Below are 19,732 nucleotides of genomic sequence, written 5' to 3'. Positions count from 1 at the left end.
TACATTTTTCTTATTTTACTTTCAAAATGGAGTCCAAGCAGTCAGTGAGATACTGTTATAAGACAGTGTGCTCCATAAGAAGTTGGACAGCAACACATTGTTTGCTCCTTTGGCTCCATACTATTATTGCTTTGGATGATAGCCAGCCTACTTGCCAGCCTGACTTTGGTGGTATTTTCAGTGAGAGTGGGGGAACAGTTAGACAAGTCTATACAGTAAGTCTGCAGTGCACACACACCGCCAGACTCTGGAAGCTATACGACTTGTAATTTCCAAATGTTAATGTTTATATAGGAGGATTTAACTGGATGAACGAGAACAAGTAAAAGGGGGATTTATGTTTCTGCAATAGAACTTAAAGGTCACCCAGCAGGAATGATTTTAGCCATTTTTCCTTACAGTGTCTCCTATTGAACGATGTGGGAAACAAGAGGAGAGAAAACAGAGGGATAAGTGGTTCAATGGTTCACAACTCTCTTGAAGCTGTGTAGTAGATGAATGATGACGGTTTATGACACTGAGCTGAGCATTTGCATTTTGTGTGTATTTGCATTTTTCACCAATTGCCTCTCATATCCTGCTTCAACAGGATTAAGAAGAAAATGTAATGAGGAGAAATATATCCACGAAATGTATTTTTGGCTATGACCTGGCAAACCGATAACTGATTCTTGTGTATTTTTGCCAATTCGTGTTGCCAAGTGTTTCCTACATGCTGCCTTAGACTAATTTGGTGCCTAATTGAGCTACAGCTAAATCCTCATAGAGATACACTGAAATAAAACAAGTTGAATGTAAAAAAATTATAATATTCTTAATGGGCTGTAGTCCTCTAAACGTTTCTGTGCAGTACAAATGTTTACCTCCACACTAAACTGGCTACTGAATTAATGACTTTGTCTTAATTGGGACAAAATTCAGTAGCGCAATAAATTCACCCTAACAATGAAACATCATGATAAGATTTTTTTTTATAACATAACAGTGTATATGATATTTAATTTATCCTATTATCTCATTTCCCATATGTTTGTTCTGATTAATTACAGTCTGACCAGTTACAGATTCCTGACGATGGACTGTGTACTGGCTGTTTTTTAATCGCTATTTTTAGTTTAATTATATTGGATTTATACAATTTATTTATTGTAATATGATAAACTGTAATATCATGAAATGTAGGTCTGTGTTTCATAATGTTAGCAATTTTTATTTGAATCTCTAACCTCAGCGTATCTAAATAGGCACCTTAAAATGGGCAGACGATGATGAACATGACCCATACAGTTTTTCTGAGTACTCGAGTCTCAAATGAAAGCCTTTAGTCTGCACTTTAAAGGAATAGCACACACAAACATGAAACTACTCATCTTCCTGTCAGCAGAAACACTGGTGAAGCTTAGAAATCCACTGACATAGCCTTTCATCTAGCACAGCTCTGTGTCAACCTTTACCAAAGTGTGAACAGAGGCTTAATTCTTTTGAGAATGAAAAAAAAGACAATATGAAATTTCTCCCAATGACATTGGCTTGTGCAGCATAATGGAAATGTTCTGAAGCCAATTGCACTTACAATTGCACTGAAGAAAAAAACAAACAATCCCCATACAGGTGTTTTCACTTATGTTGCCTGGTTAGATCTGTTTTCAGGACTCTGTGTGTGTGTGTGTGTGTGTGTGTGTGTGTGTGTGTGTGTGTGTGTGTGTCCCTCACTGTGTTGGTTATGTTGCACCTTTTAGGCTGAGACAACATAAATGTGTCTGATTAGTCAACAGGCCGTTTTCACAGCAGACATTTTGACTTGTCACACCAGGAAAAGCAGAGGTGTTACTAATAACATTAACGACGGCGCCGCTCTGTTCAAGTGTCACAGTAAACCACAACGGTGTGACAGTGAGCCAGCGTGCGTGATACCACGACCCTGAAACTGAAGCAGCTAAATGGGATTCAGCGATAGTTCATCATTTTATTATTTAAGTTCTAATCAGCCAGAATATCTGAAAACTTCTACTGAGCTCAAGTCTTCACTAAAACTACACCACACAGCGAGCATCCGAACATCACACTCTGTAAACACAAATAAAAACACAACGTTCGCCCTCTGTAACACCCAAGTCTTTAAATCATGTATGGAACCAAAACATCACATCGTGTATTGTTGCCCTCGTACCTCTGCAGCTCATTGCACAACAGTCCCTGAGATCATTTACAGTATATGCAAAAGTTAAGTAAAAGTTATCCCTTTTCAAAAATCATCTTTACAGCATGTCACTTTTATTTCACCTCAAACATTTTCCCCTGTGAAAGAATGGGATATTTAAATAGACTGCTCGAAAATACATTATAGGAGCATCCGCAAAGTATTTTTTGCAAACAAAATGTACAGACTTCAGAGGATGTACTTTTTCTGAAGCATCTATTCACATATTGTGAACAAGTAAGTATACTACATGAGACAGGGAGAGCATATTGTAGTGTACATTAGTCTGACAGAGCTTTGTCTGGTCTGATTTAAATAAACACCTTAAGGGAAGATCCTCAGTCTTTGGCTCGTCAAGACAAACTGGAACTGCGGCTCTGCTCCATCGTGTTGAAGAAGAGACAGACTCCAGCAGTCAGCAGCAGGTGCATGGACTCATACAGCAATTTGGGTGAAAAGACGCTCCAAATGAAGAGATGGTAGCGCAGAACAGTTACCAGCACAATGTAGGCTGCAGCTGGCACAGACCTCAGCAGGGCCAAACAGTAGCAACCATGGCTGACTGCAACCGGGCTCCTGCAGAGAGGAAAAGGATTCATCAGAGAGGACGAACAACACTGCGGAGAGCAAAGTAGACGATTCTGTGCTGCGGATAATAAGCGAACTTCCTGTGAAGAAAACTTTATATGTGATCCGAGGGCTAATAGAGAGACAATAAAATTAGACAGTAAAAAGACAGCAGATGATAAAATATATAAGTGAAAGTAAAAACAGAGACCAGTAAGAATTATTAAAAATGAGAGAATTGGTAAAAAATTAATAAGAATGACATTAATTAAAAGCCAAATTAAATAAATAGGTTCTCAGCTGTCGATTTAAAAATGTTCACAGAGCCTGCATCTCTCAACATAGTTAAAAAAAGCTGCACTTCTTATTTTCTTGTGCGTATAATTGTGTATAGTTAAAAACCCAGCAGTAGAAGATCTGAGAGCTTGTGAGGGTTTACTATCACACGTGATGATGTCAAACCAGTAAAGCTGCAGATTGTTTGATTCGTAGCAAAAGGCCACATTCTCACATTTTTACCGTCCGCATGCACCGAGAAGAAGAGTCTGATCCAATTATCTTCTCACAATAATACGGATTGCTGGCAAATTCTGATAAAGAAGTTAATGACTTTAAAACCTGCATGATGGGAGGAGGGATGCGGTGAGGAGATTAGGAGATGATGATGTAAAACCAAACACACACAGACACACAAAGACTTGTGTGTGTAGACTAAGACTTCATCTCCTGCCTTAGTCTCTGACGCAGTGTAACACACGTAAATGAGTATAGAGATGTTGTTCATTCAAACAGGCAAAGTCCCAGCTGAGGGGGAGGAACTTCAAGCTTTTTTTCCCAAGAGAAGAGAAGGCACGCTGATGAAGTAGGAGACATGGGAAGTCGTCCAGTTTGGAGGTGGAAATTCAATCAGGGGGCCAGTAAACACACACACACACACACACACAAGCAGAACAATGTTAATATCTATGGAAGACACACATACGCACAAATGTTGGTGAAGTATGTGTCAAACACTGACCAATAATCAATAATGAGTTTTTTTGAATACAACTATTCAATACTGTAAATGGACTGCATTTAACTGTATGGCGCCTTTCTATTTTCTGACCACTCAAAGCGCTTTGCACTGCACGCCAACATTCACCCATTCACACACTCATTCACACACTCATTCACACACTCATTCACACACTCATTCACACACTGATGGCACAGCCTTCAGGAGCAATTTGGGGTTCGGTATCTTGCCCAAGGACACTTTGACATGCAGACTGGAGGAGCCGGGGATCGAAGTGCAGATTTTCCGATTAGTGGATGACCTGCTCTACCTCTACTGTGGCTCAAACAGAAGGTAACGGAAAAAAATATACATTTGTTGCTATGCTGTCTTCAGTCTGGGAGGCAGAAGTGAGTCAGAGGCTCCCTCTTAAAGGCAAATTCCATATTTTATAAACTTGTTTCTGTAGTGGTGGACATCATTCCTGTTGGTTATGATTACATTTTACCCACCATTTGCATTGCTGAGATGTGGGGCAGTCCGTCAGAATGAGACAAGTGGTGAGATGATCAGACAGATTTAACGGGACACTCCAGTGATGAAATATTTCCATATAGTTGGGGGATTCACAAGAGACAGATTTTTTTTAAATGCTCAAAATTGACTCAGCAGAGGCCGAGATATCCTGACTTTTAGTCCCTGACCGATTCGAGCTCCACACACTGTACCCTACAATTCCCATAATGCATTTCAACAGGGTGTTTCATTGTTAATTCATCTGACTTTGGAGTGCAGCTTCCAGAAGCACAGAAGACATTAAAAACTGTGTTTACAGACTGAGTAGTATTTTCACGTGAAGCCCAGACATCTAAACTATCTTTTTTTTCTAAGTGCAAACAATGGTGAACACATTTAAAATGCCCAAATATTTTCACATATGACTAAACTAAGAGCAGTACTGTAGCTCTGCAAGTTCTAATTGATGTTTCCAACACATTACGAATGTTAACATCCACCTAAATTTTTTTTTTTTTTACATCCAAATAGGATGTTTAAGACGGGCACTTCTCTGGTCGCTTGTGTTGCTCTAATGGACTCATCTGTAAAATTGCGACAAATAGTGGCAAAGTTACCATGTCCTCAGATTTCATGAAGACAAATGAGTTTATGATGTCATAGTTACTGAGAGAAGAGACGGTTTTAACTACATAAAATAATACCAAGCCAGATTGTACATAAACATTTAATCCCACTACATTGAGAATAAACACAAAGACTACTAATAGTTGCTTCCAAAGAGTTCCCGGCTTCCAAGAGCTGTTTTTAAAGGAGCTGAAGTTTATTTCTGTGTTCTACCTCAAAGAGCTACTAAAACATTAATGTCCAACCTCTCAGGTCGGTTACCAGAGTAAACACTCAGTCTGTGTAAAATCCTGCCAGCAACTTACTGTCTCAGTGGAGAAAACATGAGACATCTACAACATCTCTAATTCACAATATTATAAACTAATGAGTTGATAAAGTATCTCTGCTCAACTTAAACTTGATGTCATTTATCTGAGGTATATTAATACATCTCTAAGAAAAGTGAAAATCAAAACAAAATGACCGAACTGAAGAAAAAAAAGAGACGGCCTGCACACATAATTCAAAGAAAAAAAACAAGAAGAGAAAAAAACAAAATCTCTTTTTTGGTCTTAATAAATCCATGTTCTTCTAATAATGATAAAGAATAAAAAGCGTCACAATGAGTTTGAAGGAAAGCAACTTCTCTTTCAATACCTTTCACAAAGCGGCAGGCTGCACAAAAGATCAACTGTCTGTCACCATCACCACTTGTGCTCCCCCCCACCTTCGTCTCTACAAAAGGTAATTTCAAAGAGCCGATGCAGCTGCTTGGAAATCAACCACACATTGAAAATAGAGCGACCTGAATATGCTTTTTCCTACTTGTATTTATGTCAGAATATCAGACTCAGTAGAGACAGTTCATGATGAAAGTAAAGCCGTGTTAATGCGTCTCTCTCTCTGCTTGAAGGCCTGACGGTGATTAAATGGACTAAAACAATGAAAACATTTCTCTTCAAATTATGGTGTTGCTTTCAGGAGAGTTTGACCGTGTCAGGGGAGACCTGATGAATAGCTATTGATCACAGTCCATTTCCAGTATTTGCCTTGTGGTTGAGCTGCTGATGGTGCAGAGTCAATACTAAATGAGCGACGCTGTATGAGACTATTTTAAAGTTTAATTTGTCGTAATGTCTCTGAGTGACTATTACAGTTTGGGTTTCTGTGGAAAGTTTAGTGGGGAAATCACTGCGTTATGAGTAATGACAACAAGGACAGATGGTCATGTGTTCTGCACTGCTGGACTTAATTGGATATTAGCTGAAAGGGGGTATTAAAACAAGACTAAAGTAACAGCAGTGGCCTCTAGAGGCTGCAGTGTTCATCACAATCAACAATATGAAGCTACATTAGACTACAAAGACCAAACAGCATCCTGGTGATTTGGCTATTCAGACCGTAAAACCACAGGGAATGTGGCGAGGCTGCCGGCTCTGCCAACATCATAATCAGCTGTTTATGGGCAGATCAATTGTGCTGTCAGACTAAATGCAGTTTAATTTCTGCTTGCATTGTTGTTGCAGTTCAGGCTAACAAGTGAAAAAGACCAATGCAGGAGCCGCATCTGAATTTAGATTTTTCAGGAGTAACATTTAAGGCAGCAATTTGAATTTATATACATTAAATAATGCGGCGTATCCCCTTCTAGTTCACTTGAACTTTGCCCTCTGTGCTGTGTGAGAAAGTGTTAACTTCTTGTAGAAAATAAATGCTACGCTGCAGCGAGGTAGTAGCTTTAATCTCTGCGTGACTGCTTTTCATGTTTAACCCCTCTGCTCTCTAGTGGGGTTAAAAATTAAACGTTTTCCCTGAGTGAGATGCAACAAGAAAGATGGTGGGTTTTGCTAAAATCAAGAAGGACGTATCACCTTGGAAGCATGAATGCTAATTAAATTTTGATGTGGTCAGTGGAAACGTGGAAAATTTCATGATGGTGTTGAATATTTCATGGAAATCTGACCAGTGGTTTTTGTGATATCTTGTCATGGATCAAAGTTTTGGTCACAGGGGCATTTTTACCTGATGGGAGCGCTAAATGAAAGGTCATCATGATCATCACAGATCAGTCTCTGAGGACCTTTAATGTCCACATCAAATTTCATAGCATGCAGCCGCTCTGGACCAAAGTGGATAGAAGGGCGGACAAACTTCGTCATCCTTAGACTGGTTACACTGCTAGCAGCACAAAAATTTTAAGATGAGTAGAACTGTTTTAATCGGAGACCGTCTGGACTACTGAAATGTTAAACACATCATATTCAAGTGCGGGATCAAAGATGATAGAGGATATAAATCATGCATGAGCATATACACCCTCTGCAGTCTAATTTCTGTGGGACCTTTGTGCTAACAAAATCAAAACTTTTTCCACACGTAGAAGTGACTTTTTTATCACAGGACTGCAGCTTTAGAGGTTATCCTCACATTTCTGTTACTGGCTTTATTCGCATTTAAACAACAAAGGCAGGTTAAACTAACTGCTTTTGTACAAAAACCATCCTTTACATTGGTCTAAATTAAAAGTACATTTTAGTTTTGGCTCTATCTGCGGGGCAGCTGCTACCAGTCACAGACCTCATCACTCACCTCTGTGGCGAGGCCTCATGCTGAGGCGAAGCTCTAGTTATTGGCTGCATTCTTACACATACAGCAACCTAGCTATTGGCCCCTCACCAGTTAAGGTCTTATGCAGGTTAAGCTGTTTACATGCATTTTTGATACCCTGCAAGTGGCTTCTCCCTGTTGCCATGAGTAAACCAATTAACAGAATATTTCTGTGCACCTGTACTGTCCCACCCACAGAGAGGATTCAGAACAAGAAAGTATAACACAGATAGTAAAAACTAAAATAAAAGAAAGTAGTGTATCTGAATGAAACTACACCGTAGAGCAGGTTCCCTACCTTTTGTCTGATGTGTCCCCACAGTGCTATTAGATGAGCTCAAGTAATACTTTTAGCCGTAGCCAGACAAACAAAAGCACACACAGCCTCTTACAGCTTACTGGTTATTGTAAATATAGTAGTAAAGATCAGCATCACACCAATTTGAAACATTTTTTGGCTGCTGACACTTTAAAACTGCCACTTACCTTTCTCTCTCTGAGCTGAGGTAGCAGACGAGGTGACACGCCCAGAGTATGGGCCCTGCATAAGTGCTGAGGGCCGTTAAGAAGATGGCAGGTGCTTCTACGTAACTTTCCAGCCCAACGAAGCCGACTGAAATGTCAATGGTGGCAATGTTGTTGGAATTGCCCTGCGGGAGCACAGAAAGTACTTATTTTAGCACCGCCAAGAGCACAGGAATATCTTACCCTGTGTACAGACAAAAGCGGGAACACAAAGATCTGTGGGTGAAGCTTTGTAAGCATTTCACTGCTTTAAAGAACTGGTTGTTTGCTTTATCATCATTACTCTGAGCTTCTGGCGACTTCCCAGCGGCCTAGTTGTTTGTATTTTCAATCCTCAGACCACACCAGCTTAAACTGCATTCAATCTGGAGCTGGACTCTGGTTAGAGCCACTCAGGCTTCTGTGTATCTGTGCATGTGCATACTGTATGTGCCTGTACAAACAGTTTGTTTTCTTTAAACACAGGCATACGTCTGGCTTATTCAGCTGTGTAACCAATTTCCAAATATGCCTGCAGTAAACTGAAAATATTAAACTTTTCTAACCTTGTTTTATTTTATTTTTTCTTGCTCTGAAATTTCATCTTCAAGCTTCAGAGGATTTTATCACTGCAATGCAATTAAGATTTATAGCTTCAGTCTAAAATGTTTTTTTGGCTGTGTACATTTTAGACATATTCACACAAGAAATGTAATATCTAATACAGTGCAATGCAAAAGAAAGGCTAACAAACTGTACTAAAATCCAAACAATTTACAGCCTAAAATATGTGTGAAACATTTTTTCAGTCATTTCACCACAAGCTCAACAAGCATGTGAGAGAATTGTCATATTTTAAGAAAACAGAATATACATAAAGTTGTCTGTGCTTACTTCATTTTTAAGCCAATGCATATCATCATTGTTGGACCAGATAGGCTCCTTCAGTAAATCCTAACACATTAATGAACCCAAATACAATAGTTGCTTTGTACATGGACAGTATTTTTAACATTCATTTATTATTTAAAACTATTAAAATATATTTACTATTACTATACTATACCATGTGGAGTTTTTGCCTATTAGTAGCAGTCAATGTTCTCATGAGGGGTCCCTGTTTTGTCTGTATCACGCTCGTGCAGCAGGAAGCACACACACCCTCACGAGCATGTGGTGATGTCATACACTTTCCTGCCAATGGTTTCAAGCTATTCCACTGATCTTAAGGTGGCAGTAATACATCAAGAAATGCAGCAAAAGCAGTGAAGAAGAATACCGATAGCAAGTAAACATGAATGTAAACAATGCAGGTTTCAAACTTTTAAGAAAAATTGGCTTTCCAAATGTTTGATGAGGAATTAAATGCATTCATCACATTTGTCAGAACTCAAGGATTCACACACTGAGTTCTGCACAGAAACACTGAATGTAAACAGACTTCTTTTGGTTTACAAAAAAACTACACAGGGTACCTTTAAGTTTGAGGGTTAAGTCAAAACACACAGGCAAAGAAATCTGTATTCAGACTTGTGCTGCACAGGTATCTAATCTGATTTCTGGGCAGCACATTTAGATGATTGAAATCATCTGCGTTCTGTTCACATCTCTGAGTCGCCGCCTCCAGAAAAATCAATCAACCTTTCACGTATGCTAACGTATGCTGGGTCATTTACGGTAGTGTGTTTTAGTTAACAAATTTCCTTGTGCATAAGAAGTGATAATTAAATTTGAAATTCATTGTGACTCTTAGGCTGTTGCAGGTATCCCCCTATCCGACACACACACGCACACACACGGAAAAGCAGCAGCATAAGCAGCAACACATTGAGTAAAGGTTTATTTCCCTTCTGCACACACATCTCTGATCACTGAGGGAGAGACATCAACAGCTGACTACAGTTTAAACAGAAGTCTGCATATATGAGCATTTTCTACTTGCTTATAAGCTACAATCCTGCTGTGATCTTGCAAATGTAGGGAGTGTCACTCTGCAACAACAATTACAGTCACTTTGGAATAAACAGAATTACAAGAAATGTTTTATGAATGAATTTTGGAGAAAACTGATTGTCATAACAACTGTCTAGAGAGTGCTGCTGGTTTAATACAGCTCATTCTCAGAGTGAATACTGTACAAGGAGAAAGTCTGAATAACATATGACCCCAAACCTGCCTCTAGTTTGGGGAAAATCTGAATACTGATGTCTGCAATTTTGGTATGAACTCCTCATTGCACCCTCTTAGGTAACCCTCACGCTCTGATGGCCCACGAAGTGATGCTTATCAACCAGAATAGTGTTATGAGCCTCAAAGTGTAATACTAAACAGAATTTTTCTACTGTGACTTGCATGCTTATTCTAAGTCACTTTTGTCAAACTGTGCCCACCTTCTACTTCTGAGCTCTAACAACATCAGTGTGATGATTAATATTTTCTACAGAAGGTTGCTAAGTTGCATCTGAATTCATACCCATAGGGTGACTCGTCCCTACTCATGTTGCAACATTTGCACAAACTGGCTCATTTCTGAAGAATAAACACCTCCTTGCTGTCTTACTGACCATCTGGTTTTGGGACAGCGATAAATCCACAGAAAATCCACAGCAAAGTCTAACTCGTCCATCACTGCAAATGATAAAGACGGCTAAACGCAGACAGCCAAATATTCTCCTGTGAGACAGTTAATTCATCATGCAATGCGAATTTAACTTTTTTTGTGACACTAACGGTGTCTGCAGCTGAGGTTACCTGGAATATTTCCCATAACCCTCTTGTATTTTTGTGTGTTTTGGCTGCCAAACACAGAGGATGTTTGAAAAAAACAAGGACACTTTGAAAACCAGAGCTTTCTGCCAATATTTATAATAAAGCCTCTGAAAAAACAACAGACACAACAGCTATGTTTCTCTCTACAGCTCGTACAATTTTCACCCAGAGCTCACTGATCAACTAACTGCACTCGCTGATTAGATTTTAATTTGACATTATTTTGATTGTTCTGTGCAACATCGTTTTTTGTTTCAGAGCAGCAAGTTTGAATCACATATGTTGCTGCTTTACAGATCCATTATGGTTACAGCTTCGTTGAGAACGTTATTACTCAAAGCTCTGTAATTACATGCCTGGGCGACTAGACTGAAAATTGTCTAGTGGCGGTCTATTCCCGAGCCCATCACAGTATTAATGACCCTAGGGTGATGACGGTTATTAAATTGTTAGTGATGTGGAAGATCAGAGTTGTCAACAACACACAGTTGCTAACCAAATATCTGTCCTAGGTGGAGGTTCAATCAAATGCCAGGTATGATTTCTGCCTTTGAGGAACATTCAGAGCTCATAACACCATAACACATCTGAAGGAAACAACTTGTCCAGTTGGCCTTCATGCTGGTGCTGGATGGAAGTAATACAATTTATAACCAAACACTCCCTCTGCCCAGAACTGCACCTATTACAGTACATTCACTTTATCATTGGTGATAGCTTTCCTAAATGTTGCTACACTCTGTGTCAGAGCGTTAAATTAGATGTCTCATACAATCAGACAAGAAAAACATGGTTACTGTTCGGTTGTTCTCTGCACTTCATTCTGTAGATATGAGAGGTGGTGATTCTGGTTCACACAGCTTTATACATCTATCCTTTCGGCATTAGCTTCACTCTGTGTTTGTAAAAAATTGTAAACTGGTATTTGTTTGATAATTGTTTTTTGACTGCAAAACATATTTTCTAGATTTAGTCCAGTTGCAGTTTTTTGAAGTGTCAAAAATATACAGGTTCATTTTTTAAATTTTTTTTTTAAAAGGCTGAATCATTTCCATAAAAAGCTGAGCGCTTTCGTTTTTATTGATCCTAACTTAACAGGAATAAATAGTGCATTTGAAGGGGACTATTTTTAGCCGCACATTAGAACACTTAAAGCGCACTAGTGAGTATTTCCGGCAGCAGGACGGTATATATAGAGTTGACTCATAAATAAACCACGGTGCCCATGTTCATGCTAATGAAGGTCACACAGTGCAACAGTAACAGTGAATGTCTACGGCACAAAGGAAGTAGCTATATGAGGCTTTGGCTACACAGGCAATACTTATTAGTAGGATCAGTTAATCACTGGTTGGCATTCATCATTTTCAATGGGATTTGTTGATAATAAGAAAAATACAGAATATTAACAGATTTATCCTTTAATTTGGGGAGTTGGGTAGGAGGGGTACCACTTTTACAACTGCACTCACAAACAAGCTTTTTGGGACCCACCGACTACGTTCACAGAAACAGGTGTTGTTCAGCCAGTGAACATAACATGAATCATGATGAGCCTGACGTTCCTGCTACAATACATTTTTTACCTTTATTCATTCATGTTTTATTTCTTCAGCCCTCTTTTTCAGGAATGCCTTATTCAATTATGCACATTCACACCTGGAGGTTGCCCAATATAACCACTGTCTCAGCTACTGGCCATTGAGTAGCTCCACCGGAGTAGTTGGGGGTTAAAGGCCTTGGAACCCCTTCCCTCCATTTCTGTTGAACTGACGATTCAACATTCACACCAACTTCACACTGTGTGGAAGTGAGAATGAGGAAAAGTTTGAACTTCTCCCTCTAGCTCTCTTTTTTATTCTTGACACAACTATTTCTGTCATTTTTCATGTGAACAACTGGGTGCAACACTATGATTGCCTTCCAAGAGAGACAATCTGAAAATATGCGCCATTCTTCCCGTGTTTGAACCAGATCATGTTTCCTCCTCTCTACGATGACTGACTTTTTAACTCTGTCTTTGAGTGCAGCTGTTATGAGCAACTATAAACACTTTTTGATTTCCGGTGTGGTGCGACAACACGTTGTACGAACCAGGTCACACCAAAAAGTGGCACAGCAAATTAAATATGAGTATCTTTGTGAAATATGTGGTTTCTAGAAGATTGGTGACATAGGGACCATGTCACAGAGCTAGTAGGTGAACTACTGTAGCTGGAAAGCTAACTGCTAACAGGCTAGTGAGAACACGCTAGCATTAATCAGTCACAATAACTCCCTGAGAATCTTTCTATTTTCTCTGTACTGTGCAATTTACTCCCACCTGGCCCCCGGATTGTTCATCATTTCATTCAAAGTTGACAAACCTTTGTGCAAACAGTCACAGCTCTTATCAATCAGATTTGTCTTTTTAATATCTTAATCTCTTAGTTACTGTGGAAAAAAGATCTCTGTGCTAACAAGGTTGCTAACTGCAAGTTAACACAATAGATTTCTCCATTTTTGACTCTCCTTCTTAGTTCCTCCAAAAGTGACCCTTGTCAAGACTATTGCTGTTGGCAAATTCATGTGTCAAAGTTCACCAAAATTGAACTTGAAAAATTCTGTCATATTTAATGTGTCTTCATAGGTGAAACCCCTGGAATTAGTTGATATTTCTTTGAAATTTCAATTAGTTTTAAATGCTGATGGGAGGCGGCTTTTAAATTAGGGAGGGGCAAGCGTAGCTCGATCACGTTCCCCACTGAGGTTTATCCTGCCAGTGCAGGGATCATACTAGAAAACCAGCAACTTTCTGATCACAAGTCCACTTTACTAACATTTAGCTCTCCACTGACCCATATACAATAATTACTTATTCTGAATATACACAATAATTGGTAATATTCATTAGTAACATTTCTGGGAAATGTTACTTTGTGGTTTTGGTGTTTGGCAAATATCAAGAATGAATGAATGAAGATTTTGAGGATGTTATCACAATTCAAATACAGTCCATAAATTACTTAATACAAATTCCAATGCACAACAAGGTGGCTTTTAAAACTTGCCATCATCAACATCATTCTTGTTGCTTACCTGAAAGTAAAAGAAGGCCTGACCAAACCAGTAGTGCATGATAGTGGTTTGGGCTGCGTCGTAGTGGAGTTTCTTCCAGATAAACTGAGCCATGAGTGTCTGGATCAATAGGCAGCAGCAGAGCACTGGCAGGTTGTGAGCTCGAAACAAAAGGGAAACCAACAAAACCAAGCCGCTGTAAATCTCCCATAACCCCCTGCTCTTCAACTTGGCATCTGCTGTGATGATCTGGGATCTCAACAAGTCCTTGGTGCCCGTGAAGAGGATGCCCAAAACAAAGACGTAAACAAAGCGTGCCTCCACTGTGCCCCTGAAACAGAGAAAGATTACAGTCTGTGTCATTTTTGCATTTTGCAGTAAGCCAGTATTGATTTTTGTCCACAAAACGTCTCGGTCAATATTCAAGTAATTGTGGTAACAGACTCTGGGATGTGGATCCTAGCAGTCATCTTGTACCTTTCCATGCATTGAACAATTAAATATCCAGAGACAGGTTTTGTGACATCAGGAAAATGACTTACTACAGACTTTATATACTGAATAGTAAAAGAAAAAAATCACTTTCGTCAAATAAAGACAACAGCAAAAGCTGTAAAACGATGGACAAGAGTAAAATCAAACAGCTTAACAGAACCCAAACAACAATGGAGCATAAAGCCCTCATTAAATTAAAGTCTGCACTCAAACTCTGATGCATAAGTATTTTTTGTAGATATTAAAAATTTTGTTAAATGAGATATCTTCAGATAAACTGGAATTATACCACAGCATCAGTAACAGCAGATATAGACAGTTCATATTTAATTAAAAAAAAATAAATAAAAAATTCTAGTATGTCTGACAACACAGACGATGATCTACAGTCTAACTGTGGTTCCTGCATAATCAGACCCTTTGTTATAAGGTTTTCAAAGTTCACTGCTTTAATTAATTTCATATCCCGATCTCTTGTTACACAGGATTCCTTATATTTCTGTATTTCTGTAACTCATAACCCTTCTTTCATTCGGTGTAACATTAATAATTAAACGTATGAGACTAGAAGACAGAATGAATTGCCTGAGGAAAACAGACTTTCTCACAGCCATCACTCTGACTGTTGTGCTTTCTGCAGCGATAGAATTTGAGAAACACAGTATTAACATATTTTTAGTACATTTTAAGGTCATATGACATTTCACAGCTGCTGCTGATAAAAAATTCATTCTTTCTTGAATGGATCACCGCAGATTGTAAATAGTACGGCAGAGATGGTGACAGCAAAACAACACAAACTACAACATTACTCCTAAATTACAGCAGTCTTTTAGAGGTCACAGGTGTCATTTTCCTTCTACTGCCATTAATGACTTTAAACTGAAGTCTAAAGTCTAGTACGCATAGACTTAACTGTATGAGTACTGCATATTCCTCTGCAGGATAGCTTTACATGGACATCCTGGAGATATACTACTGCATCAATAAAGATACAGATTTACAACATGCTGATCATAAATCTCATTTTCTCACATAATATAACCTCATCAGGTCCTGTACAGAAGGTCACACAGGACTGTGCGGCTTGGAGAGAGATAGAACATGTACACTGCATTTAAGGTATTTCAGGGGATTATCTGCCTAAAAGGTTTGTTTACATCAGTGATGTCTGTGACTGCTAAAATAAGGTGGGAAAAACATAAAATGCTTGTTTTTCACTAAAAACACTTGAGTTATTTATGTGCCAATTTATTAGGTAAAACTAAAACTAAACCTGTATAATACTGAACATTATAATCTTCATGAAGGCAGGATTTATTACAGGGCTGTTATATTAGACTGCATTAGTTTTAGCTGGGTCTACCTAATAAACTGGAAATTGAGTGTACTTCCACTGTATTTGGTTTAAAAGGACTGGGCCTTTAATGCTGACTTCTTACAAAAAGATATTAATAATTAACAGTTTTTTTTCAGAAAGGCTGAAATGTTTATCATCAGCAAGGCAAAATTAAACTGCCAAGTTTTTAAAGGAAGTTTTGCGATTTTCTGTCTGTACAACAAAGGGTTATTGTTTACTGGAGTTAAAAGTACATGAGTTATGAAGTTAATAAAACTCACTAAACTGGGGCCTGTTTGCCTTCTTTAGAGGATGTAACCCAAATCATAATCAAAACCATTTCAAAACAAATCAGTAATTAGACTGTACTGACAACTCGTATTCCTATTTTAACCTGCCAACTTTGAATCTCTCTGCGATGGTTTGTTCTGTTCAACACAGTTGATCACACAAAATATTCAAGGTGTCCTCAGTTTCTGTTGTCAGACGACTGTGCCCCCTCACTTTTGCCCTGATTGGTAAGATCCAATACTATGGTGGAGTTGACCCTCTCACAACTACATCCTAACAACTCCTCACAACAGACATTTGTCAAAGCAGGAAAAGCACAAGTGGAATTAATAACGTTAATGATGGCTGCATTGCATTTAGGTAAGGTAGTTTCAGGGCTCGGGTACTGTGCGTGCTCTCTAACTGACATGACTTACTGGGACAATTAATGGAATGGAGCCATCGTTAATGTTATTAATTACACCTGTGCTTTTCCTGCTTTTACAAATCTAAATGTCTGCCGTGAAAAGAGTCCATTAACGTAACAGGTTTACAAAACAAGTCCTACGGAGACCCAGTGCTTTCAATATAAATTCAGTAAATTAGACCTTATATAAAAAATGACAAAATACAAACAAAATATGTAATATGACCAAAAGAATTGTGAAATAATCTAATACTTACTTAGATAACTCATAATAAAGATATAAAATAACTACATGGTCACTTCAAACAAGTTATATCAAAACGATATTCCATATACAACATAATCCTGTCAACACATTATTAAAAAACCACATGGCCACATTCTAACGTTTTCAGGCAAGTACGCTACATAAAGTCTTCGCCTGTCAATCAAGACAAACAGGGCAGAACCACGAATATGATTGGTCTGTTGCTTCAATCTGAATGAACGGACAGCCAGTCACATAAATGGCCTGTTAGCTGTAACTAACATACTTTGGAAAAAACACAGCCTGCTGTAATTAAATAAAAATGACCCGCAAATAATAAGTTGAGTTTTAAAACTATTGAATTATTTCAGAGTTTCATGGTTATGTCATGGTTCTATTTGTATTTTGCCTGTACTTTTATGATTTATTTATTAAATATTGAACACTATAAGTTTCCATAGGCTCCATCTTTAATGGGTCTTAGTACTTTCCCCTTGAATTAATGTCAGCAAGTTTTAATACAGCTTTAAAGAGGAACAGACCCCATACTGTTATGTCCTGTGGTGCACAACAGTAGGTGTGAGTCTAAAGTCTGAAGCTACTCCAAGGTGAATAAAAAGTTTCCATAGGCTCTTCTCCTTCTAAAAGGCTTACTCCACAAAAATCCTTTCTCATCTATCAATAATTTATATGCTCAAAAAGTCCCAAATTGAAGCTTTAAAGGAAAAGTGCTTTCGATTATGAAGGCAATTACATTTAGTCTAATTTCCATTTCAGACATTAAGCGTATGATCTTATCCTGAGCAACTTATATGAGAAGAACATTTCCCCACAAATCTGCTCTTTAATTAACTTACATTGATTTATATTTGTCAAAAAAGAAGTAAATTAGCCTTAATAAAAAAACAGACAACAAAACAGCTGAGACAATGATAAGTTGTTGTATTCTATTTCATAATGGATAGAGGCAACATATAGAGCATTTAGAGGTAATGAAGTTCAGGGAACCATTGAATTTATGAGGAGTTATTGCCTGAAGAAACTAAAGCTTTCAGTTGTATTCTCTGCAAACACGTGGACATTAACCCAGTCATTAAGATTACACTGCTTTTTATATGCTCATCTATTGACCATTGTACCCAAGATGTATAATTTAACGTTTTTATGGTAACATTTATTTTTTATGGTCACATTTACAAACCGTGAAAGCTCAAATGCTTTTTATACATTTAGAAATCTACCGCTCCTGAGCATGACATTAGAAACATGTCTGTTTCCAGTTGACGGCTATCACACAGTAAAAGGACATTTCTTCTCCAGCAGGATGCAGTCAAAGCTGCATGAAGTACTACAGGATAATAGCTGACCCTGAAGGAGTTGAGCAAGTATTGGACATGTATTATTAATCAGTGTGTTTTATCGAAACCTGTTCCAACAGTGGAAAGGAGCAGAGTAATATGCGCCATACAGCACTATTCTTTATTATTCACAACTCCCCTAACAATATGGTAGGGATTGTATTCATCATTATTTTATGCAAAGGAAAAGAGGAAAATCCTGGCCTGGATTTGATTTTATGTGAGGACAGTGATGGGTTTTAGCTGGCGGGCTTACTTGTTAACTAGTGTGCAGGGTGGAAAAATTGAGAGAATTACAAATTAATCTTCATCTGTCATACATGTTTGTGTTAACCAGTAGCGTACTGCGCACATAATCAGATCGTTATCTTTTTACCACACAGAGGAGGCAAGGTGGAAAAAACATGAAGTTTACCCTTTGTAACGTTCCCCTCTGAAATCTGTAGCTTTAACAAGCTCTCCTCCTCATCGGAGCGATAAAGGCTATTTGCTGTTTATGTCATTTCCCCAATTGCAGCTCCAAAAAAGTGTCTGCAGTTACTTCCAGTGTCTCCTGATTACAGCGTATCACAGAGAACTTTCTCTACAGGTGTAAATGAGACGGCTTTGCAGTTCTCAGATTCCCCAACTTTTCCCAAACTTAAATTATACAAGTCATGTAGCTAAAGCAGCATCAAGTCATATGACTTCCTTCCAACACAACAAGAAACCCCGACACCACTAACAAGTCTCCTGCAAACCCAGCTCTCTCATCCCTCCTCTTTAAGTATGGTGGCCTGTAACAGACAAAAAAGTAATGTTTGTTTAGAGAGAAGTAAGCAAGCTAACTTTAAGATAGAAAACACTACCATGGTAAATGCTGTGTTAATAATGCTGGATTTTTATTTACTTCTGAAGTGTGTGTGTGGTGCCGGTATGTAAAGCATCTTGCAACTCCCGTCTACAGGGAGGTTTTGCTCTAATCAGACTGCAGCCTGTATAATTGTTAAGTCATTAGTATTGAACCAACCCTCCTCTGATAAACCGCATCATGTCATGTTGTCATTTCGAGGGGTTAGCAGCAGTCCTCCACTCGCCTCTTGTCAGGCTGTAGTTACTTAAGTGTGAAGGTGAGGAGGGTCCAAGTGAAGATCAAGGTCACAGCAGGTCCAGTCTTATTCCACAAAAATAACACTTTATTTACTGTGATAATGGTGTTCAGCTGTGCTGTGCAGAGGAGCACATTCATCATAAAGAACAATGCTATGAATGCATTTTTTCATCTTTGGCATCATTTGTTGAGATTGTTTGTGGATTTGAGAACTGCACTTTAAAACAGGAGAAATCTAAATCTTCCCAGAGGTCAGATTAATAAAACAAGGCAGGTCTTTAAACACTGATTAAAGCAGCAGATACAGTGATACTGTAGCTTTAATGTATTAATTAATCATTGGATTAAAGTTTATTACCTAAAAATATGTCCAAATAGCATTACTCACACACTGATTGCCCTATGGGGTCACTTTCATGCCATTATCTTATCTTTATTTAAGGAATTATCAATATTTTTAAAGACACTCAACACATTTTCTCTATCAGCCTCTTTATATGAGTGACAAGACCCAACATGAACACACAATTTTCTGCCGAAGTTAGAACAGGTTGGGAAAAAGATGATGATGATGATCACAAGGGATATCAAAGGTGATCAGTCACTCTCTCGGTCAGTCATTTATTATTCTTTTATATACTTTTTATAGACACTCAGTGGGTTACTCTGTAGTGAACAGT

At 38.4% G+C, this 19,732-nt stretch overlaps 1 protein-coding gene across 1 annotated transcript in view; it reads right to left on the bottom strand.

The window, feature by feature from the left end:
* Positions 1-19,732, bottom strand: part of pigg (phosphatidylinositol glycan anchor biosynthesis class G (EMM blood group)) — a 67,280-nt gene that overhangs the window by 2,598 nt on the left and 44,950 nt on the right. The window contains exons 11-13 of the mRNA XM_067598643.1: positions 13,848-14,157; positions 7,983-8,146; positions 2,524-2,776 (exon numbers count right to left, since the gene is read on the bottom strand). Coding sequence (XP_067454744.1) covers positions 2,554-2,776; positions 7,983-8,146; positions 13,848-14,157 — 697 coding nt within the window. The 3' untranslated portion in view covers positions 2,524-2,553. The remainder of the gene's footprint in view (positions 1-2,523; positions 2,777-7,982; positions 8,147-13,847; positions 14,158-19,732) is intronic.

This window comes from Thunnus thynnus, chromosome 9, assembly GCF_963924715.1.
Source record: "Thunnus thynnus chromosome 9, fThuThy2.1, whole genome shotgun sequence".
In the NCBI taxonomy this organism is placed as follows: domain Eukaryota; kingdom Metazoa; phylum Chordata; class Actinopteri; order Scombriformes; family Scombridae; genus Thunnus; species Thunnus thynnus.
This window is presented reverse-complemented; position numbering and strand designations above follow the sequence as displayed.